This window comes from Capricornis sumatraensis, chromosome 16, assembly GCF_032405125.1.
Source record: "Capricornis sumatraensis isolate serow.1 chromosome 16, serow.2, whole genome shotgun sequence".
In the NCBI taxonomy this organism is placed as follows: Eukaryota; Metazoa; Chordata; class Mammalia; order Artiodactyla; family Bovidae; genus Capricornis; species Capricornis sumatraensis.
In genome coordinates this window covers 48,601,112-48,624,485 of record NC_091084.1, presented here as the reverse complement: position 1 = coordinate 48,624,485, position 23,374 = coordinate 48,601,112, and the positions used below count along the sequence as shown (strand labels likewise).

The following is a 23,374-nucleotide window of genomic DNA, read 5'->3' as shown; positions in this document are numbered from 1 at the left end:
AGGGCAGAGGAGAGAGGACCCATGCCTGGACCCGGCCCCCCGCTTCTGCCCCAGCAGGATCCTATGAAGATGGAGCCTGGCCTCGACCAGTTCCTCCTGCTTCACCTGAAACGTGGGGATGGAGAGCTGGGGCTGGCCTTGCTTCCTCTTTCTGCTCCTCTTCTCTCAATCCAATATTGTCACTTGCAGAATTAGATCTCCCTTCCCAGCCCCCAGGTGAGGAACCCCAGCTACTGGGGAGGGCAACTCTGGTGGGGGGGGACCTGAAGTCTAATAATAGCCTGCAGGGCCCCTCCCCACCCCGCACCCTTGAGTTCCTTGGGGCCCAACGCAAGCAGGTGGAGGGAGCACGGACGGCTTCAGGGGGTGTGGGCCCCCAGCCGTTTAGGCTTGAGGGAGCCCCACAGCGACTGAACGCCTCGGCGGACGGTCCACCCCACACGCCGGGCAACAGACTCGGCTGGGGGCGCTGGGAGGCAGGAGGTGGAGGCCTGGGAGCGGGCATCCAGACACTTCTGGTAGCGGAGCTGCAAAGGCAGGAGGCGCAGTCATGCCGCAGCCTGCCCCAAGTGGGCTGGGCGCCACCGCTCCACCACCCTCCCCACTCACCATGCACGCAGCCTGCACGGCCTCCGAGAGGCTGGCAGCATTGGGCTCGCACCAGAACATGTGGCAGCAGAAGGAGGCTGGGCCGGCAGCCATGATGAATGCAAACGTGTGGACGTCTCTGCCCACGGCCAGGAAGGACAGGAAGCGCACCCGGCACTCCCCCAGCACTGCCTCCGTCTGCGGGGAGGGGCACCAGTTGGAAAGGGATGGCCGGACCCTCTTCCACTGGGTGAGTCCATCTTCCTGGAGGCCCTTCCCCTCATTCCCAGTCTTGCCCTCCACAGCAGGGCCCTGCCATACCTTCTCCACCCAGGTCTTTACCTGCTGGTGCAAGATGGTGAGAGTGGCAGGGGCCACGCTGACGTGACTTGGGGTCCACTGCTCACGGCTACTGGAGGACAGGACGGATTCCAGGGCCCCATTTATCACATCTACCCCTGAAAGACAAGGACATGAACATGGCACTGCTGGTGGTGGACAGAGGACACCCCAGCTCTACGCTGGACTGTCCAGCTCTGCCCAGTCAAGCCCGGGGTCTCTGCCCCATCCCTACTTCACCTGCCCACGGCCCTGGACCATGCTGCATAGATACCCTTCTTTGGTGCACTCCTCCTTGGTTTCGGTGACCTGGCACTTTTCTAGTCTCTTCCATCTTGAATCCTAAGCTTGCTTTGCTTCACTGACTCTGTCTCTTCCTCCAGCCTTCTAAGCAGACTGACCCCCAAAGCTCTATCCTCCCCATACCTTGCTCTCCACATTCACACACGGCAGTGCTTCATACAACTCCTAAATCAGCCCCTATAGGCCAGTTCTCGCCAGTCCTTAAGACTCCAGGATGCAAGCTTTGCTTTTGGCCTTTTTTTTTTAATTTCCATTTGAGCAATGTTGTCTCATGTGTCACACCACATTATGACATTATAGTGCACTGTCATACACAATCTCACAACAGATCCCTTTATCACCATTTTACAGATAAGGAAACTGAAGCTTATATTGAGAAATCAGGTAATTGACCTTAGGTCACAATCGAGAAATGAGGATCTGAAGACAGGCAGTCCGATTCCAGAGCCTGGGTTCTCAGCCAGGCCTTTCCCCTGCCCCTTGTCTGTAGTCCTAGTCTCAGAACCAGAGGGGCTGTCAAAATCTTACTGCACTCAGTAATTTCTAATATTTATGCAAAAGCCAAGGAATCCAAGGTTCCTGGCTTTTAGATCAATCAACTTGCCCTTGTAACAATGTTTCCGTTAACTCCTAATGTTAACTGCCGTTAAACACTTCCACCCATGACATTTCCACCCATGCATCCGTGCATGCCACCGCCACTGGGACTCAGCAGAGAACCAGGGCAGCAGCATGGGGCATAGGTTCTGCTCCCTGCACTGCTCACGAGCTGGCTGTGTCATCTGTGTGTGGTTACAGTGACGACGTTAGAGTGACTGACGTCCATGCAGAAGCACGCACTGGTCCGCCCCCAGGCCCGCTTGCCCCTGTCAGTGCCTCTGGGCTCCCACTGGGAACCGAACTTGTGGACCCCTTGAGGGCAGAAAACACATCTTCCCCCAAAGTCCTCCCTCACCTTGGCCTTGCTCATCTTACCTCTGATTGGATCAAAGCCAAACTTCTCTCCTAAGCATGAAGTCCTCCAAAAACTGGCCTCATCTGACCTGTCAAGCTTCATATTTTACTGCTCCCTGAGCTTCAAATGATTTATGTAGCATTATCAACATCTAATCTTGGCAAATGCCCAGCAAGGCAGAAGGGAAACACAAAGTAAAAGAAGAGGATGCCCTCCAGGGACAGACTGTAACTGAGGGAAAGCCTCCCTCCAGAGGGCTCCTCCTCTCTTGACTGTCTGCGAAACTCCCAGTTCTCAGGGTTCACCTAGGCCCTCCTGTCTGGGAAGCCTTCCCTGCCACAGGCAGACAGGGTGCTGCTGAGACAACTCTTGGCACATCTTGTAACTGCTAGGAACTTCTTCACACTAGGCTATGGCCATTTCATGGACAGATATCAAGTTTCATTCTCTGTCCCCAGTCCTTGCACAGGGCTTACTGACTGAAGGAATTCCAGATGTCTGAGAAAGGCAAATGGGCAAATGTACCCAAACTGGTATAATAACCCAGCAACCCAGAAGCTACAGAAGGGTGATGACACAGGAGTGGGTGGGTGAGGGCAGCCCGCAGAGCGCTCAGATGTGAATGACACTGATGCCAGTCATGTGGATACCAGACATCAAAGTCAGACTGCCTAATAAGCAGATGGAGCTGTGGGGGTGGCACCTGGCCCCAGAGTGGGGAGGATCAGCATGGAGGCGGGGACAACAGTGGAACTAGGTGACCTGGAAAGACTCTGTCATATGTGGTGACAGCTCAGGACTGAAACCTACACCCTGACCCCAGCCCCAAACTCCCAACCCCCCTCATCCTTGTTGTTCAGTCGCTACGTCCTTCACAATCTCCTGGAGTTTGCTCAAACTGATGTCCGCTGAGCTGGTGATGCCATCCAACCATCTCGTCCTCTGTTGCCTCCTTCTCCTGCTGCCCTCAATCTTTCCCAGCATCAGGGTCTTTTCTAATGAGTAGATTCATTGCTTCAGGTCTCAACTGTAGCCTTCCAACATACTATATAATTTACTTATTGCCTGTCTATTCTGAATAGAATGCCAGCTACTTAAAGGCAGGAATCTTGGTTTAAAGGCAATTTTGTTCTTTAACATATACCAAGAATCTAGACCAGTGCCTGGCACAAATCAGGCACTGGGTAGTCATTTGTCGATGGATGGATGATTAATGAGTGAATACTGCAGCTTCAGGAGGGGCCAATGTTAAACTTGCGCAGGGTAAAAACGGAGCATAAATAAAGCATGATAAAGTGAGTTTAGGGACTACCGCGTGAAACTCTTGGCTTCAACAGGGCAGACCTTCTGAGCTGATGGACAGCAGAGGATCCATCCAGGGCTGCAGACAGTTCCTTGATTGTACTGAGAAGCTATGTGAATGGCAGGCAGATAGGGGAGTGATGCAATAACTGGAAGAGTCATGAACTTGAGGGTGAAAGGGAGGAGGAAACAGCACGAAGGGGAGGGCGGAGTCATGAGCCCTTCCTGCTCTCCCACGAGGACCTCCTCACCTCCGGCTCCACAGCTGTGGCAGTACCTCGGAATCCAGCCTACACCTCTCTGCAAATCCAGGCCTTCCTTCAACCCCAGCTCAATCCCCACCCTAAGAAGGGTTCCCTCACTGAATGTAATGGTGCTGATCATTAGTCAGCATGGTATAAAGGGAAGGACAGAGAACTGAAGATGACCAGGGTTAGAGTCCTCAGTCCACCATCTCCTGGACTCTCACCTGAGCATTCTTTTGTCTGTGTGTTTGTTTATCCATTCACCAAATACTGTTGAGTTCTTCCCAAGTGTCCCTTGGCATGACATCTGACCATTTCTTGAAGCCATCTCTTTTCCTCTGACCTCATACCTGCTCCTCCACTGTCCATTAAATGCTGGAGGGGCTCACAGCCAGGCCTAGCCTGATAACCCTTTTCACGGTGGCTGCCCACGTTCCAGGGTCAATCTTCTTCAGACTCATGGCTTTGATTACCTCTCTAACCCAATGATGCCCACACTTGTATCTCTAGCCCAGTCCTCTCCTCTGTGAATCCAGCTGCCAATTTGAGTTTGCTACTCACCTTCCCAAAGACACACCAAACTGAGCATGCCTAAAATTGAACTCAAATCTCCAAACCAAAACTGGCCTCTTCCAGTACCTAGTACCTTTAGAGAATGGCACCACTATCCAGTTAGTGCCAAAAGCCAGGAAGCCAGGGGTCAACCTTAAGGACTCTGTCCCTCACCCCACATCCAACCAAGGCATGTTGACTTTAATCATCTAAAAACCTCTCGAATCCACACACTCCTCTCCAGCCCCAGTACAGTGCAAGATACTCTCACTACCAGCCACAACTACTGCAAGGTCCTCCTGAGGCCCCCAGGTCCACCTCCACCTGCTGAACATCCTTCTCCATGGTATCACCTAGGTGCGAGCATGTGTGCTTAGTCTTATCCAACTCTGTGACCCCAAGGACTGTAGCCACCAGGCTCTTCAATCCATGGAATTTTCCAGGCAAGAATACTGGAGTGGGTTGCCATTTCCTTCTCCAGGGGATCTTCCTGACCCAGGGATCAAACCCATATCTCTTGCATCTCCCACCTTGGCTGGAGAGTTCTTTACCAGCTGAGCCACCAGGGAAGTCCTCAGAAAATGAAAATGATTATGACAAGTGCACTCCAGAAAACTCTCTGATAGCTTCTTAACACTTTAGGATGAAGAACAAATCATAAACACGGCCTATGAGGTTCCGCAGGGTCTGACCACTGCCGAGCTCCTAGCCTCACCTGGCACCGCTTTTCTCAATGACTTTGAAATACTAAAGTGTCTTTCATGATGGGTCCTCACACCCAATCTTCACTCTGCCTAGAGTGATCTTTCCCCATTTTATTCCTGTCTCCATCCCATTTGGGCACATTAGATCCTATTTATTTTTTGATCTCAGTTCAAATGTCACTTTCTCAAATCTTTTCTGACTTCCTAGACTAAATGAAGCTCCTCTGTTACATAGTTCCATGCATCTTGCTACCTTCTTTCAGTGAAATGACTCAAATTGTAATTACACATTTATTTGTGTGACTGATTTAATCCTCTTTTTTCCTACCGTAGTTTCCTATAACCTCCATGAAAGCAGGGCCGTGGCCAGGACCTGGTACATGGTAGCCCTCATAATTATTTGCTAAGTGAATGAACAAGTAAATAATAGGTACTATGAAAGTACTAGAAGTATCAGAGTGAACCTAATAGTCTCTACCCTCAGTTTCCTTAACTATAAAATGGATATCATCATAATCCAAAACTCACAGGATTCTCGAGAATTAAATGACATATACGGAAGTACTTTACCAACACAAAGCATGTTGACAAATATGCTCATTGCTTCCTTTCTAGATGATCACGGTCCATAGTTGGTGGTAATACCAAACACAGCTCCTGGCTGCTCCAGCGCTTTAGTCATCAAAGACCTACCTCCCAACCTAACCAAAGCTTTTCAAGAATGGGTCTCCCATATGCCTGGTTCACTGGTTCACACTCAGGGAAGCTAAGACCCAGAGTGAAGCTGGGACAGAGGTACAGAAGGTGGGATGCACTCTGAAGAGCCGGGTGACATCAAGCATGAGGAAGGTCTGGTGAAAGCGGTACTGGGAGGTGCAGGGTGGGGGAAGGGCTTTGAGATCAAGGTGGTGGTCCCTGGGTGGAAAAGGACACACATACCAACAGGTTTAGCAACAGGCACATTCCCCAGGTAATAGACTTGGAACTTTTGTACCAGTTCATTCTTAGGTGCTGGGAATTCCACTGCAGGAGGAAAGAAGAGGATCAATCACAGGGCAGCTCTTGCTTCTCCCCGTCCCCACCACCAGGGCATAAACTGAACACTGACTCAGCCAAGGCCCTACCTCCACCCCTCCCCTGCCTCTCTTTAACCAAAGTCCCTCCACTTATTTGACCCCAGGAATTGAGTCTCCATTTTTCTTTTTGTTTTTGGCCACTCTGCACGGCTTGCAGAATCTTAGTTTCCTGACCAGGGATCTAACTCACATCCCCCGCATTAGAAGTATGAACTTCTGGACGACCAGGTTAAGTGCTGAGTCTCCATTTTACTATCACTCTGCCCAGGAACTCGTGCCTCCTCTTGGGTCCCCTCAACGTTGCCAACAAAACTGACACAGACCTGGTGGGGTTGTGACACTGACCTTGGAAAGGGACGTCCACAAGTTTAGAGTGGTCCAGGGAGAGTCCGTTTACCAAGCAGCGGGCATTGCGCCTTTCGGCCATGATCTGAGAAAGGGAGGGGAAGGGGGAAGAGGGAGGGCGGGTCCGTCAGGGCTTCGCTGCCCTGGAGCGACCCCCACTCAAAGACCCCACCCACGTCCTTGTACAGCAAAGGTGGCAGCTACTCCAGGGTGCGAAGGGGGCCGTGCCTTAGAGCAGATCTCATGCAGGCTGGTGGCGATGTTCTTGGCGGGTGCCTCACAGCGAAACACGTGGCACTTGAGCATCTGGGTCAGCTTATCACGAGCTACGTAGGCAAAGTCCCTGTTGGGGGAGGGGCGCCTCAGTGTCTCCCAGTGCCTTCCAGTGCAGAGCCTCACTCCCGCCCACCCACGCCCTCCCCATCCGTCTGCCCTCGGGTCGCTGTACTGTGGACACTGCCTTCTGGCCGGAGGGTAGACAGGCAAGCATGCCGAGGTCGGGGAGGATGGGCGAGCACAGCGCGCAGGGAGGGGCGGGGCGGAGTAGGGAGACTTGGGCGCTTTGCTGCATCTGGTCCAGGGGTGGGGAGAGGAATGGTTGGGGTAGATTAGGCATAGTACCTCTCTCTGGGTCCGGCAGCACAAGAGAGGCAAACAACAGAGTTAGGGAGGAGGGCCTCGCTCTGACTGCTGGCTGAGCCCCCACCCCGGAGCCCCGGCCCTGCTCCCACCTTCCGCTGTCCCGCCCGACGCCCCACACGCGGATGCTGACGATGGGCTGGGCGTGCAGCAGGGCCTGACTGTGTGGCTCCACCAGCTTCAGCGTCTCATCCTCCAGCTGCAGCAGCAGGTCCTTTCCCTGCAGGCCCAAGAAGCAGATGCTCAGCGGTGCCCCAGCCGGGAAGGTGGCTGATATTTGCCACTTCCAGCTCGAGGGAGGTGAGCCACCTCTCTAGGGTCCTTTCTTTGGTGTGGGACCAGCCACCCTGCAGGCTTCAACTCTAGCAAAGCTCACACCTTTCATCTCCGACGTGACTCCTTTTATCAACCCCCTCGCTGTCAGGCAACCATCTCCCAATCAGGAGTCACACTTCCATCTCGCAGACTTGCCTGGTGGATCCGCACCCCCCTCCCTAGCCCTGGCAGAGGTGCAGCTTGGTTCACTCAGCTCTCCCAGTTTCTGCACTTCGCTGCCGCCCTACCACCCTGCCAGCTCACCTCGCCCCAGCCACCAGACATGGGGTCGTGTAGATTGTTTTTGTGGTAGGAGAGCTGACGGATGCAATTGTTGACTGCTACGCTGCTGCGGCCAGGGGCCAGCTCCTCCTCGGTCATCTCCACCCAGCCTAGGGAGCGAACGGCGAAACACTGCCAGACACAAAAGAGGGGGTGGGAGATAAGAGGGTCTAGTCTAAACCCAGAAGAGCCCCCAGCCAGGACACAGGGCACTCTGCTGAGACCAGAGGAGTTCCCGACTCAGAGCACAGCAGGTGGGAGGACGTAAGAGGCTCTACAAACAGGACAGAGTTGCAGGAGGACTGATGCTCTCAGAGGAGACCCCTGGGCAGGAAGCACCTGAGCCCAGCCAGGAGGGAACCCCTGCCAAGCAACAAGGCTGCCTGAGTTATAAACTGAAGTGCCTCCCACTCAGACACAAGGGTCTGTGCTGAGAGTGCAAGAGCTGAGGACCTGCGGAGCTGTACTGAGACCAGAGAGACCCCAGAACCTGACCCGAGGGCGCTCCTGTTCACGCGGTCCCAACCTGGGCACAGGCATCGCCTTGAACACACCTTGATCCCTGGGTTGGCATTCCGTGGGGGCAGCTTCTCCTCCTCTTGGGGCAATGGCTCTGGGCTGGAGGCAGATGTAACACTTGGTACAGGCCCCCGAAGAGGGAGCTGTCCCAAGGCCCCTTCCAGACAGACCCATCCCACTGCCAGCCCACTCACCTGAGGCTCTGAGCTGGGAAAGGCAACATCCCCTCCTCGGGGTCCTTCAGCCCCAAATCCATCGGGGCCTCCTCACTGGGCTCGTCCTGAGGAAGGGGAGAGAGAAATCAGGACCCAAATGATGCCCCGTCTCCAGCTCCCCCATCGTGAAGGAGGTCCCCTCACTCACCTTCCAAAATTCTCCATCCTCAAAGCGTTCTCCATGAGTGAAGCCGGTCCAGGTGAGCTAGAAGCAGGAATGGGAGCAAGGAGTGGCTGGCTTATCTTGCTCCAGCAGCACCCCCCTCCACTCCAGGTCAGAACTATCAGGCCTGTGGGCTTCACCTGGGACTCCTCTCGGGGGCTGCTCCCCTGTGATGGTGAGGCCCGGCCCGGGGGCTCCCACTGAGTGGTCCCTGTTGGGATGTGCCAGTAGTAGGTCCCTGAGGTGTCCTGGACCCTCATCCATCCAGCCGGCAGGTCGGAATCCGTCTCGAAGGCGTTGGGGTTCCAAAAGGAATCTGCCGGGTGGGGGGGTGGTCTTGGTAAGGGTCTGCCTACCTAACAAGAGAATCGTGGGTGCTATGCCCAGTCCCCTCCCGAGACCCAGTGGTGGAGAAGGGGTGGGGGAAGGGCTCCAACACAAGATTCCCGCTTCCGCCTAGAGCCTGAAGTCTGGAGTCACAGCATGGGGGGCCCACCAGCAAGGGACGTGACTCATGTCTCCTCCTGGGCCCTGCTCCCGGCTAATGTGGCCACACAGAGGGAAGAAGGGGGGCAGAGAGAAGGCAAGGAGGTTGAGTGACCCCAAATGACCTGTCATACATATCCGTATCTCAAGTGGACACACTTACCCTTTACACACACATGCACACAGTCACACAACATATACAAGCCCTACTACACACCTGTGTAGCCCCCACAAACACAAGGGTGTGCACGCACAGGAGACACCTACACGGATAGCAGGTATTGCGTTCATGTGCAGGGACAAACACACACACACCAACTCCATCCATCCACTAATGCAGCCACCATCCACAAAGGTGTGTGCACACACATGTATAGTCTAGCTCCTGCCACACACATGTGCAGACCACATCCACAATGCCAACACATGTGTGGGTACCACACCCACAGTGAATGCACAGACACGCAACATATGTCAACCTCTGCCACATGTGTGAAGATACCACAGACACTCACACCTTGACCCTTGCCACACACACGTGCAGACATTTCATGCACATGTGCACACCACACACCTGTGACATGCCCTCCCCTCTCCAAGCAGAGCCACACTGTTCCAGCCCCGCAGCCCAGCTCACGCCTCCAGCAGGTCCATGCTCCCTGCCAGCCCGCCCCACATGGTGCCCAGGTACATGCCGCCCCTCACCTGGGCTACTGTCCTGCAGGAGGATGGCCAGGAAAAAGTCCTGGGAGACCATGGCACTCCTTCCCAGCCCCTCCTGCTCCACCCTGCCTCCTCACAGCCCCTCCAGCCTGGCCAGCTGGGCTCACAGCCTGGTGCTGGGCTGCAGAGAGAAGCTCATCCCGCCCACTTCTCACCAGGCCAGAGCGCCTGCCAGGCAGGATCCTCCCCTACCTGGAGCTCACCAAGGAGGGGCCAGGACCACAGGGAAGGGAACCCCCTTGGAGTGGGGATGGAGGGTGCAGCTCGTGAGACCCCAGCCTTCCCTGCTCACATCTCTTCTTTCTGATCCTAGATCCCCTCCCCCAATCCTGAATCTCCATCCCACCCCCCGCAGCGGTCACCTCAGTGCCACAGTCAAGCCCAGCCTTAGGGACGACAGGAGGCTCAGCCTCGTGGGAACACCCCAGCCACCTGGGGCCCTGCAAAGCCTAGAGCTCTCCGTGCAAACAGGGTGTGGCTTCCAGGCTCCCAGGGATCCCACCCCTGCCCAGAATCTGCCAAGCAGTTCAAGCGAAGGGTGGGCTTCAGGGGCTGGGCCCCAGCAAGCTTGAGGCTGGGCTTGGGGCTTCCCAGCACCAACCCCCCTCACCTGCCAGGGCCCAGCTAGGCTGCAGCGTCTCCTCGGCAACCGCAGCACCAGGACCGGCTGGGAGCGCCCAGACTGCTGACGTGCTTCCCGTTACCAGGGAAACCAGGAATCCGGACTGGTCCAAGAGGCAGCACTGAGGGACAGGCAGTCAGTCCCCAGACCCAGGCTGCTGGGCAACTAGGCAAGGAGGGCTGGAAGTGGGCGTGGCTACACCGAGGTGACTGTGTACCTGATGCGAGAGTCACTTTGGCAAGGTACCTCGCCACCCTCAGCTTCCAATGAAGTGGCCTCACAGAGGAGGGGCTCTTCTTGCCCATCCAGCCTCCAGGTACCCGTTACTGCCTCCTTCCCCCCAGCCACCTCTCCCCTCAGGCCCCAGGGAGTTAGAAAGCCTGCGTTTCCCTGGGGACCCTCCACCGTCTTCAGGGCTTTCCCCCCAAACCTTCCAGGAACACCACACCCAGGACAGCTGTGTCCCCCAGAGCCACACCCTTCTTCCTGAAGGGTCATATACCCCTGAATCTGAGGACCAGGTCACCATCTCCTGACTGAGTCACACACACCAATCCATCTGCCATCCCTGTCAGTCGGCACCTTCCTGCCTCAAAGAGCTTCATCCTTCCGATCTGTCCTGGAGGGGCCGCTCTCCCCCCGCACCATCTGGGAGGCCCTTCTGGAGCTTGGCACATCTTCCTCCGAGCACAGCCCCACCCCAGCCCTTGCTTCCACAAGCACACATTTATTTAGAAATGCATACTTTCTCCTGCGCCAATTCATTCAAGCGCTCCCCCCACGCACTCAAAGGTTCAGGCCTCCTTGGCTAAGCCGGATGCAGTCACCTGCTCTCTCTTTCCCCAGCCCTACTCACTCCCGAAGTCCAGCTAGGTCACTGCAACAGCCTCCCAAGTTGGTCTCCCTCTTCCTGTTTAGCCCTTTCCAATCTGAGCTGCATGCTACAGCCCCAAATGCTAACAACCTTCTCTCCAGTTGCATACTCTAATTGTTTTCTCTTTGCCCCCAGGACAGAACCCAATTTCTCCACAAGGTTTGTAGGACCTTAGGAGCCCCTATTCGCCTGCCTCTCCGCCTTACCTCTGACCACTCCCCTCACCCCTGGTCTCTCTCCCTGCTTCTCTCTCTCTCATGCCCCTAATCCTCTCTGATCCCAGCCTACATTCCCTCAAACTTCACCTGGCACCACCTACTGGGCATCAGTGTAAAGATCCCTTCTCAAAACTGACCCACCCCTGGGTCTATTACCTGCTCTTCCTGCACCTCCGCAACCCCAGGGCTCAAACTACCTATTTACTGCTATCAAAATACTAGACTTGAGTGCTATGAGGGCAGGAATCTCTATCATTTGTAGTATGTATTCTCAGCATTTAGGACAAGACCTGGCACTGAGTATGAACCCAACACAGGTAGGAAGTTCATTTATTCATCATTCGCTCATCATTCATGCATCCATCCATTCATTCATTCATATACTTCCGCATTCAATTAACAACCTTGTGGAGATCCTAGGCTGGGAAGGAGAAAATAACGTTTGCTCAATTCTACCACATTCCTACCGGAGACCAGACCTCCTCTGTGGTCTCCCTGGTCATAGCAACAGTCATAAGAGAGTAGGCAGTGACGCAGCCTATCCCGAGATTCTCGATTTCCACTGCCTCCAGCAAACCTTGATCCTTGCCCATCCTCTCACCACACCAGCTCCCTCGCTGAGGTCACTGCCCGCACCCGGCAGACTCTTCCCAGCTCTTGAGCAGTTCTGTCCTCCCACTCTCGGAAGGCTCATAGGAGTGACCACCACAGAGACCATCCAGGGGCCCCAGAGCAACCAGGCTCTCCGTTGTTTGGTCCCTGATTGACACACCCTGAGGCAGAGGTTGCAAACGAGCCGTCTGCAGGCCGGTGTAAGCCTCAGATAGATTTTGTTTGGCCTGTGTGGTACTTTTTTAAAAAACAGACTTGGTTGCTAACATTTAGAAATTGGGATGTTTCACATCGATATCTAGTTTTCAGTTTCCCTTGAAGAACTGGCTCCACTGAGACTACATTTCCCCACACCTAACCCTATGAGTAACCCGCTGGAGTGGAGTAGCAGCCGTTCCTATAAAGGGGATCTGGGCAATGATCACTGACGGTCGCTAACATCCCTCTAAAGACAGGCAATTAGACTTTGTCTTTGGTAGAAGTACTCAATACCACCTGTGAAGTGTCCTTTCAAACAAAATACAAACAAAAACAAAAACTCTGAATTTAATGAAGGGAATTTACAGGAAATCCAGGGGAAGTGGAACTTGTTCAAATCCAGAAAATGGAAAGCCCAGGGAAGACAACACAGTGGCTTCAATTAAAACAACAACAAAACTTTGAGCAAAATAGAGATAGAGGGATAAGGTACAGATCAAAAGAAACTCTGAGACATACCAACCATCAAAAGGTCTGTTCCTATTTGGATACTGATGAAATGAATCAAATTTTAGAAGGACAGGAGCACATTCATTAGACAACTGGGAAATGTAAACACTGACTAGATATTCAGTGATACTGAGGAAGTACTGTTAAATTTCGGTGGACATGTTTTTAGTAGTTTGGATTTTTTTTGGCGGGGGTGGGGGGCAGGCAGGAGCATGCATGTAGGATCTTAGTTCCCAACTAGGGGTGGAAACTGTGCCCCCTGCAATGGAAACACAGAGTCTTAACCACTGCACCACCAGAGAAGTCCCTGGATTTTTAAAAAGTGTTTTCTATTTTAGACATGCACGAGTTGGGAGACTTCTCTGGTGGTCCAGTGGTCAAGAATCCACCAGCCAATGCAGGGGACACAGGTTCTATCCCTGGTCTGAGAAGATTCCACATGCCACAGGGCAACTACGCCCATGTGCCACAACTACTAAAGCCCGAGCATTTTAGAGCCCGTGCTCCATAACAAAAGAGCCACAGCAATGAGAAGATGGAGCACCATAACCAGAGAGTAGCCCCCACTTGCCTCAACTAGAGAGAGCTCACCGCAACAGCTAAGACCAAGTGCAGCCAAAAGTCAATCAATCAAGATTAAAAAAAGAAGAAAAGAAATGCATGAGTGAACATTTACAGGCGTGTTTGCTTCAAAACAGCCTAGGCTGGGGCCCAGGAGTAGTAGGTGGGGGTATGGATGCAACAAGGGTAGCCATGTGTTGATAATTGTTGAAACTGGGTCATGGGGAGGTCAGGTTCATTATTCTGTTATTTTCGTATATGTCTGAAAAGGTCCATAGTAAGTTTTTTGAAAGGGGATGGCATGCTGCCCTTCACTCATCTGAACTGCCTGCTCCCTGCCAAGGCTCCCCAGTCTGGGTCTGGGTAAGGTGGCTGCTGCCTGGAGTGGGAAGAGTCTTTCCTCACACTACCATCCAGCACAGGCTTGCGGCTGCAGCCCATTATCTCTGTCCTTTGCTCTCAGCTCTATCTGCATCTCCATGTGACACTAGCAAATGCAGAGATTCAACTTCTTTAAATGGGGCCCACTGAAGGATCAGTCCTTGGATAGATATCAATCCTAATATCTACCCCCCATCCCAACAAACCATCCTCTTCTTCCTTTGTTTCCTTTTAGTCAATATCCTCTTCCTAACAAAACATTACTCTTGCAACATCCAGTGTGGTGCTCTGTACATAACACTCCAATCCTTCCAAATAGACCTCTGTGGGGAGCTGCTGTCTGTTCAAAACTGCCTAGAGGGCACCTAGGTTTGTCCGGCTGTATGCATCAGTGATAGCATAAGGGCCCAGAGCTCAGGTCTGCACTTGGACCTGGTTTCGATCTCAGTTCTACTGTGATCTCAGACTGTGGGTGACCTTGAAAGTGGAAGTCGCTCGGCCGTGTCCGTCGCTTTGCGACTCGTGGACTGTAGCCTGCCAAGCTCCTCTGTCTATGGAATTCTCCAGGCCAGAATACTAGAGTGGGTAGCCATTCCCTTCTCCAGGGAATCTTCCCAACCCAGGGATGCAACCCAGGTCTCCCGCATTGCAGGAGGATTCTTTACCGTCTGAACCACCAGGGAAGCCCATGGGTGACCTTGGGAGAGGACTAAATCTCTCCAGGCCCATTTTTTGTCACCTGTACTATGGACATACTAATGATATCTATCTCCCATTGGCATGCAGATTTAATACCATAAAACTGAGCAGAGAGCCAGTACTTGGTAAGTGCCTCATAAACAGATCAGTCCATCATCCATTGGGGGTGTGTGATGGAAAGGTCTATCCACTTGTTCAAGCACTCTCAGTATGAAGACATCTCTTTCCGGAAAAGCAGGGCATGGCCTGCTGAGGACTAAGGACACGGGCTTGGTGACCCCCGCCCAGGCGGATACCGGCCTCTGTATGGAGGGACCCACCTTCTGCCCTCTCTCCCTCCCACGTTCCCCATGTCAAGCTGCACAAGATACCTGTGTCCTCCGGGGAGCCATAAGAGGGGCTGCCCTGGGATAAGGTGGCCCAGCTCGAGTCCTCATCGCTGGCTGCGCTATTCCGCATGCCAAACAGGAGGCTGGCGCTCTTGCTGTGCTCTCGGGGGCCGTCTGCCAGGGCCTGGGGCCCCGGGGGCACCTCCGCGCTCTCCAGGGGCTCCGGCAGCCCTGGGGGAGAAGATAAGTCCTCTTCCTCTTCCTCCTCCTCTTCCTCATCATCCTCCTCGGCCTCGCCTGCCGCCTTCTCCTCTCCCTCGTCCGGGCCCTGCTCTTGGGTGCTGATGATCAGGCCGGGTCCTCGCGGCCCTCTGTTGGCCGCATTGTGGGCGGAGAGCTCCAGCTCAGAGTACAGGTGCATCAGGCCTTTGGGGCCCAGGGGTGCCATCTCGGGTTCCTGGCTGGCCTCCTCAGCCAGGGTCAAGGTCACATTGCGGTTCTGGTCGCGGTGGGCTGTGGCGGCCCGCCGGAGCTGGTTCTGGCCCTCCTTTAGCCACTTGGCGTTGGCAGGGCCTGGCTCGGGCCCACCACCCTCCCCCATGGCGCTGCGCAGATCCTTGGGTCCCACGGCGGTGGCCTGCAGCTTGGCGTTGAGCAGCTGGTTGTGGGCAGCGTGCAGGGGCAGGGGCAGGCTCAGTGCGGGGCCTCCGTGGCTGTTGGCATTAATGGCCGACTGGCTCAGGGATGATGGAACAGACATGGCCTCAGCAAATCCTGCAAGTGGGGAGAGGAGACCATGCTGAGCCTCCATGTCAGCATAGCAACACCCCTGCTTCAGCCCCAGGCCTGTGCCCTGCACCTCCTCACCTCCCTTCACTCAGTAGGCCAGCACATACCACTGTGTCCTGTGAGCTGTTATCCCAGGAGAGTAACTGGGCTCCACTCTCCGCCATCACCACCACACCCACTCAACCACCACCACCACCTGCACCAGCCAGGCCAAGGCCAGGTCCACCCCATCCCCAACCCCCAGCCCCGAGCTGCCAGGAAGAGCAGAGCTAGCCCCTGCTTTGCCCTCGCTCCCAGTGGCAGGGACTCCATAACAATGGTTCTCTGTGCATCCCCACCCCCAACTCATCCAACTGGGGCTTACTGTACCAGGAGTGTGGCTGGTGAGGAACCAGCTCCTGTGTTCTAGACACTGGACACTGCCTGCTCCCTGCCTCTTGCCACACCGCTACCCACAGCCCCAAGACTGTGAGCTCCCCTGGCTCTGGTGCCCTCATCATGAATCACTGGGCCCAGTTGGCCCCCAAGTCCACCCTGTACGAGGGACCGGGAAGATGAGAGAATGAACTGCAAACCAAGCCCCCAGGGCAAGATGCTGAGCCCTCAGGTCACAAAACAAGGGTCTTGAGCTCCAATTCATGGCTCCTTTGACCAGGTGAAGCTGCATTTTGGTGACTGTTTCTACCAAGTATCTCACCTCGGGTACCAGTTCCTCTGCCAGCACCTATAGTGCTTCTGGGTCACTGTAGGTGCCTTTGATCTGGACCCCCAGCTCCTGAGGTCTTTGCCTAAATGTCACCTTTTCAGGGATGCCTTCCCTAAATACCCTAATACTGTAGGCCACCATGCCCCCTCCCAGCCGTTCCCAAACTCTCCCCAGCACCAGTACCATCTAACAAGCTAATTTATTGTTTACTTGGTTTAATGACTGCCTTCTCATGGCTATAATTTGAGTTCCATGGTGGTGAGGATTTTGCCTTTTTTTATTCAATGCAGTATGCCTACAGCTTAGCTCAGTGCTGACACAAAGCAAGAACTCAATAAATACTTGTTGAATCAATGTATGAATCTGCCCTCCCATCTCCCCTGGCCCCATTGAGCATCCCCTCTGCCAGTTTCAGAAAACACACAGTGGTCCTATTACTGTGTGTCAGCCACTGCTCACGGTGCCCTAACCAAACTCCACTTGCCCTCCCGGTGAGGGGCTCACCTGTTCCACAGTGACAGTCCACCCCTCCTGACCCCCTGAACCCCCTCCTGCATCCTCAGAAGCCCTTTGTGGATCACCTTCTCCACCTATCAGGCTTCCCAGCCCATCACCCTAATGATTGATCCCACCCTCAGAGCCCCATTCCACCCTCCCCATCTCCCTGACCTTCCACTGGAAGCTTCTCCCCTTCTATGACCCCCAGTATAATGTGCTCACTCCCTGGATGCCCCCTCACAATTTGTTCTCCCTCACCAAACTACTCAATTTTCTCACATCCTGACCCTCTTAGACAGCCCCTACCACACTCTCCTCCCCTCCCTGATAGCCTGACTCAGAGTTCTCTCTTCCTACCTGACCTCCCCCAATAGGCAACTGACCCCAGTTTGCCCCCAACGCACACCTTCCTCTCTGATGCTCACTGCACAGTTCTTTCTCCTCAATTTCTCACCTGAGCGCTCTCTAGCTCCCTGTTCACCCTGAGCTCTTTGTCTCCCCGAACCCACAGCCTCAGTTCTTTCCGCCTCCTTGGCAGAGCTCTCAACCCTGAACCGGCTGCAGGGAGGTGTTTAGGCTGCCGGGCAAGGCTTGGCCATCTCCCGGGTGCAGTGCTCCACTTGAGAGGTGGGTGCCATAGCTCACCTCTCCGTCATTTCTAGCTCCTCAGACCCTAGCACGATGCCATGCACACATCTGTGAAAGAAATGAAAAACGGTTCCTGTCCACGTGTCTACCTCCCACGTAACTGACTGCTGGTCTGCTCAGTATGGCCTCCCCTGGGCGATGAGAAATCTCGTGGCCACTGGCACCAACAAGAAAAATAAACGGCTCTGCCTCTACCCAGAACCACAGTAATCTTCCAAAAATGGAAACCAGACTGTGTCACTCTCCAGCTCAAAAAATTAGATGGCTCACCGCTGCCTTTAGGATAAAGTCTGCGCTCGTTAGCAGATCACCAAGAGCCTCCTTGAGCCAATTCCTGTGACCCCCTCGGACCCTCTCCCCATCCTGCCTCTTCCTCAGCTTATGCCCCAGCCACAGGAACTTGTCACACCCACCTAGCCCTGGCTCTTTGTTTACACTGATCTCTCTCTTGGAATCCTGTCTCCCTTTGTAAGGACCTCTGATCAGGTTTCAAAACTGGCTTAGCCATCGCAGCTCCTAAGCAGAAAGTCTTTCCTGTTTGGTCCCCTCTCCCCTCTTCACGTGCCCATTCCCTCCTCTGCGTCTCACCTTGCCCAGCACCACCGCATTCCAGTGGAACATCTAAGGCTGTGTCCTACTTCACACTCCATGACCAAAGAGAGCTGTGCGTCTGCAGAGTGGGCCCTTGGTCAGGATGGAGGGGTAAGAGGAACTAAGAACGAGGTAGCTCAGAACTAATTGGGAATAGACACTGAGACAGGCTTGTGTGGTCCCATGGACCGGGGAAGGAGAATCAGGGAGGGTGCTGGAGAATGCTGAAGGGTCCCTGAGAAGGAAGTAGTATGGGGTCCCAGGCAAGCAAGGTCTGAGATCTAGGCAAAAAGGAGGATGGTTGGCTTAAACTGACATCCTCACTCAAAGGCTGTTCCTCTGAGTTTCAGGAGATGAAGGACCCCATGACTGTGCCACACTGGGAACATCACAGGGATGATGGGCCCTTCTCTAAAACAGGAGTGTGTGGAGCCAGGTTTCTCAGTACTCGGGACCAACCTCCTTGACATCTGGAGGTGTGGTGTGAGAAGGGCACATGCCCTGTGAGGCTGGGACACTGAGGAATCAGGGTGACTTCAGGACACCCCTGCCCATCTGCTCACGGGGACAGAAAGCACTGGGGGAGGGAAGCGGGTGTTCTGCTGTGAGTGCTGAAGCCTGAGTGCCTGTCCCAAGAAAGTGCGGTCACCTTTACTTCATTTCTTAAGGTCAAAGAATGACCAGTTGCTCAGTATCTTCAAGAGGAGGCACAACCCAACCTCTCCCCTCCTACTGGTACTACTCACACCTGGGACCTCTCCAAGGATGGAAGGAGCCACACGGATTCTGGCTCAAGGCAGGGAGCAGGCAGGCTCCTCAGGGGAGGAACTAAGAGCGGCCACTAAACCTGAAGGGCCTGACAGGAGACCTCAGGGGTAGGGGATGAATCCTGCTCAAGGTCAATGGTTTTCTAGCCTGACTGCTTACTGTATGCCAGGCACTGTGTTAGGCATGGGGGGGAGAGAGATGAATAATAAAGAAATGGCTCTTCCTTGATGGAGCTCACAGTCTATCAAGAAACAGTCATTGAAGAGCTCATTACACTGCAGTATAATGGTAGTATCTAACCCTCTAAGCACTCTGTATTTGTTGCATAAATGATTGAGTATTACGATGGGAAAAGAACAGGGCACTGCTGCTGCTGCTGCTGCTGCTGCTAAGTCACTTCAGTCGTGTCCGACTCTGTGCGACCCCATAGACAGCAGCCCACCAGGCTCCTCTGTCCCTGGGATTCTCCAGGCAAGAATACTGGAGTGGGTTGCCATTTCCTTCTCCAACGCATGCATGCATGCTAAATTGCTTCAGTCATGTCTGACAGGATCCCAAGGTTTACTTTAGCCAAGACATCAGCGGAGACCTGCCTGAGACAAGAACACAGCTCTCCTTGGACCAACCCCTTCATCACCCTTCCCTCTCAGAGGATAATGCCTCCCTCCCTCACTCCTAATTCATTGAGGAAATGGGAGCCATCAGCCAGAGAACATCCTCAGGCCCCAAAACGTACTGACTCAGCATCTATTCATTTCTCTCCTTTTCTCCAAAACCAACTGCTTCACCTGTCATTTAAATTCTTCCTTTCATGCCTTTCTAGGAATTTTTTTTTAACCACTGTTGATTCATTTTTTCTTCCATGTAGTAAATAGCTCCTCAATAAGATCCACTATCTCCCAACTTAAACACAGAATCTTTCCCAACCTGACACCATGAACTTCTCAAAAGAGATGTCTTTACTCACAGCTGCCATTTCCTCACCTGGGTCTCACTCTTCAACTCTTTCCAGCCCTGCTTTCACTCCCAGCACACCTCAGTAACAGCTCCTTCCAAGGTCAACATGACCCCAGTGTCATTTACTCCAACAGACACTTGGGAGTCCTCATCCTGGTTGTACTTTCAGCAGCATCTGACACCATGGCCTCTCATCCAGCTTTCAGCCATGGCTTTCACGCACTGTATCTCCTGATTTTCTTCCTACACTCTCGATACTGTCTGATGCTTTCTTACACTCCTTTGCTGGCTCATCTTCCTCTGCTGGAGTTTCTCATGGCTTATTCTCATGCTGTTTTCTCATTCTCACCCAATATTCAATACAAGTGTTCATTCATGCCCATAACTTCAGTTGCCCCCTGCAAACGGATGATTTCCAAAAGTATACCTCCATTTCAGAACATTCATCTGAGCTCCAGACAAACACATTCAACTTTCTACTCAGTATCTCTAGCTGGATGTCTCAAGGGCCTCTCAAACCAACATACTCACTCATGTTTCTCTCCCACACCCTAACTGGTCCTCTTTCAGGATTCTGGCTCATGGAATAACATGACCATCCAACCTGTTCTATAAACCAGAAGTAGGAATTCCATCCTTGACACCACCTTCTCCGTCTCTCCCCGTATTCAATCTATCCCCAAGTACTGATGATCTTCTATCCAAGAAAAATTTCTGGATTTGATTGACATTCTACATCTACTACCATCAACAGTCCACACCAAGGACAAAGGCTTTATGATCAAAATTCTTAACATGGTCTAAATTGTCCAGCTCAGCCTGGCCTCTACCTTCCTTCCACGTTTGACACTTTGCTGTCCAGCATCACTGGTCTTCTTTTGATTCCTTAAAGACATCCTGTTCTCTCCTTCCATAAGGTGTTTACACACGATTCCCCTTCTGCCCAGAACTCCCTTTCCCTACCCTCCCAGCTTAACTCCTACTCATCCTTTACAGCTTAGTTCAAATGTCATGTTCTTAGCTTTCCTCAGTGCTCTCTCCCTACCCTCCAATACAGTTTAGCTTGTGCCCCTGTGTGTTCTCAAGACACCATTCACCTTTCCCTTCATGGTAATTATTATATTTGGAATTTTATCTTATCTGACTTTCCCCTTAGACTGTCAGCTCCATGGGAACAAGGGCATAGTGTATTTTGCTCATCATTAATCTTCAGCGCCGAACAGTACCTGGTATATACTAGGTGCTCAAAGCACACTTGTTGAATAAATACATGATTGAATAGTTTGGTTTTTTTTTTTTAGTAAAGAAAAATTATGTTAGAGTATTAACGGGAAGTAAGCAGGAGGGTATGTTATCAAAGCAATCAAGGAAAAAAGGGGGTGGGTGGCCTAGATTAAGTTTCGCAGCAGTGGGTGAGATGGAGTGAAATGAATGAATTTGAAAAATACTTAGGTAGTGGATGTGGCAGAACTTGCTGACATAAGATATAGGGTGAGAGACAGAGATTAATCTAGAATGTTGCCCAGGATTCCAGCTTGGGTAGCTGATTGGAAAGTATCCATTTCTGAGAGTTGAAATTTGGAGACTTGAGAGTGAATAAAATATGAGAAGAAAGTGCAGAATGAGAGAAGACAGTCTAGGAAAGAACCAAGAGTGTCACCAGCAACTAAAGAAATGGGAAGGAGGCAGCAAACTGAGAAGGAGCAGAAAAGGCTGCAGGAGAGAAACCCAGAAAATGTTTCAGGGAGAGCAGACACACACCACTAACACTAAGAAACGGCAAGGACATACAGGAAAAGCGTCCATTAGGTTTGGCCACATGGAAGTCTCCAGTGACCTTGGCTTGAGCAGTTTCCATAGGTGCCAGAGATGGAAGATGGAGTGAAGTGGTTTTAAGAATGAATGGGAAGCGAGGAAATAAAGATATCAAAGTGTAGACGAGGTTCTGGCTTTAAGGCATGTAGCCAATTGGGGCTCCGAGGGGCTGGGAAAGCAAGAAACACACAGGCAGGTTCAAAATAGATTCGAAATATCCTCTGAATCGACAATGGGAAAACTGCTCCTAATGAGTGCTCCAGCCAGCGCTAGGCCTCCAGGCTGAGCTGCGGCCAGCCGGCCCCGGGGCACACCCCTCGGTCGCCGAGGGCAACAGAATGCGGCTTGACAGATTTCAGGCCTGGGTCCCTGCAGGAATCCATGCGGCCTGTCGGCCCACCTCACCCCAGGTCCCCTTCCCAGTCCTTGACCACCCCTCCCCCATCCCCTTATTCCCTTCCCCCATCCCCCACCGCCCCCAGTTCCCCGATCCTTATTCTCGCTCCCTATTCATTCCGGAGGGGCAGCAGGTAAAGGTCGGGGAGGCAACGGCGTGAGGACCTTAGCAGAGTCGGACTTTGGAAGGAGGGGACAGGAGGGCGGTCGGAATACGCGGTGGGAGGGCCGCCCGCAGGGATGGGGCCTGGCCGGGGGACGCGGGCCGCCCCGGGGTTCGGGCTGCAGGATTCGGGGGCCGCTGGGGGCAGGGATCCGACAGCCCAGGTTGGGCCCCGTCAGGGGCAGCTCCTACCTGCGCGGGGAGGCCCCAGGCCCAGGTGGCGGAGGTGGCTCAGGCTGCGGGGCTCGGGCTCGGCGGCAGCTTCTCCATCACAACATCCCCCGCCCAGGAGCGCGCGGGCCGCGGGGCCGCGCCCGGAGCGGCGGAGGCGCGCGCGGGGCAGGGGTGGGGGAGGGGCGCCATCTTGGGCCCCTCGGCGGCCGAGCGGAGGGCGCCTCCCTACTGCGCCCTGCGGCCTCGAGGAGCCCCGCGCCCGCAGCCCCCTCGCCGGCCGCCATCCCTGCGCCCGGGTGGGTCCCCAGGTCCCAGAGGGCTGCCCCAGCATCCGCCGACCCCCGCCCAGCCCGGCACCACCCTCCACCAGGGGACCCCGGACTCACCCTGCGCGCCCCGCAGGGCCCTGGCCCCGCACCGCCGCGGGGCGACGCTCAGCCGAGGTTGGAGCGAGAACCGCGGTGGCGGTGCCCGGGCCGCGGCCGCGCGGGGAGGGGCTGGAGGAGGCCGCCTGCTCGGCTCTCGCGGCAACACTCCCTGACGTCCTGGTGGTAAGCGATGAGGACACAGCGTTGGTGATAATAATAGCTCGTATTTATTGACCGCTTTCACGGTGCCAGGCTCTGTGTTAAACCCTTTGTACGCATTCGTGCTCACACCAGCCCTGTGAAGTCGCTGCTCTGATTATCCTCAGTTTGCAGACAAGATGCTGAGGTTCAGAAAGGTAAAGCGACTTGTCTGCGGTCACAGGTAAGTGGGGGAAACAAACTGGAACCCAGATGTTTCTTCACACCCTACCCCTGCGGCTGGACATGAGACTGTGACACCAAGGCCTTGCAGACATGAAGAACGAATAGCTCCCTGCCAGAAATTCACAGGAGGGCAAGAAGAAGGGGAGAATGCAGATGAAAAGTGTGAAGGAAGGAATGGTGGCGCTCAACACTGCAGACTCCCTGGATAGTGGGGTAGTCCCCACTGGTCAGGTCAATGGCCCAGAGGCCATCAAAGCCAGTGAGAGGGAGTGTCACCATCCAGAAACCCTCCCCTAACTCATTCCTCTAAGGCAGAGGTTTGATTTATTGTACCTGCAAACTATTGAGCAACTGACTAAAGA

General features: G+C 53.8%; 1 protein-coding gene across 4 annotated transcripts; it reads right to left on the bottom strand.

Annotated features, from left to right (window-relative positions):
- Positions 1-120: 120 nt before the first annotated feature.
- Positions 121-22,703, bottom strand: APBB1 (amyloid beta precursor protein binding family B member 1). 4 transcript variants are annotated; one of them, XM_068988276.1, is made up of 15 exons: positions 22,647-22,703; positions 14,798-15,529; positions 8,683-8,858; positions 8,528-8,584; positions 8,359-8,444; positions 8,200-8,263; positions 7,628-7,777; positions 7,141-7,268; positions 7,031-7,036; positions 6,638-6,752; positions 6,410-6,494; positions 5,928-6,011; positions 931-1,046; positions 610-786; positions 121-527 (listed from the first exon to the last, which is right to left on the bottom strand). In XM_068988276.1, exons 2-15 carry the CDS (start codon positions 15,513-15,515, stop codon positions 360-362), a joined length of 2,130 nt encoding a protein of 709 aa, XP_068844377.1. In that variant the 5' UTR covers positions 15,516-15,529; positions 22,647-22,703; the 3' UTR covers positions 121-359. The 4 variants fall into 4 exon arrangements, with proteins under 4 accessions (XP_068844377.1, XP_068844374.1, XP_068844376.1 ...); XM_068988273.1 differs by lacking the exon at positions 7,031-7,036; XM_068988275.1 differs by lacking the exons at positions 7,031-7,036; positions 22,647-22,703 and adding an exon at positions 22,279-22,367.
- Positions 22,704-23,374: the final 671 nt, after the last annotated feature.

Bases quoted from the DNA above. Each gene is read 5' to 3' on its own strand.
- APBB1 (XM_068988276.1), bottom strand. From the start codon at position 15,515: ATGTCTGTTCCATCATCCCTGAGCCAGTCGGCCATTAATGCCAACAGC. The intron at 6,012-6,409 runs GTCAGTGTCACA...TTCCTCCTGCAG, and splicing joins TGTGGACGTCCCTTTCCAAG to TGGAATTCCCAGCACCTAAG. The intron at 787-930 runs GTAAAGACCTGG...CCCTCCCCGCAG, and splicing joins TCACCATCTTGCACCAGCAG to ACGGAGGCAGTGCTGGGGGA.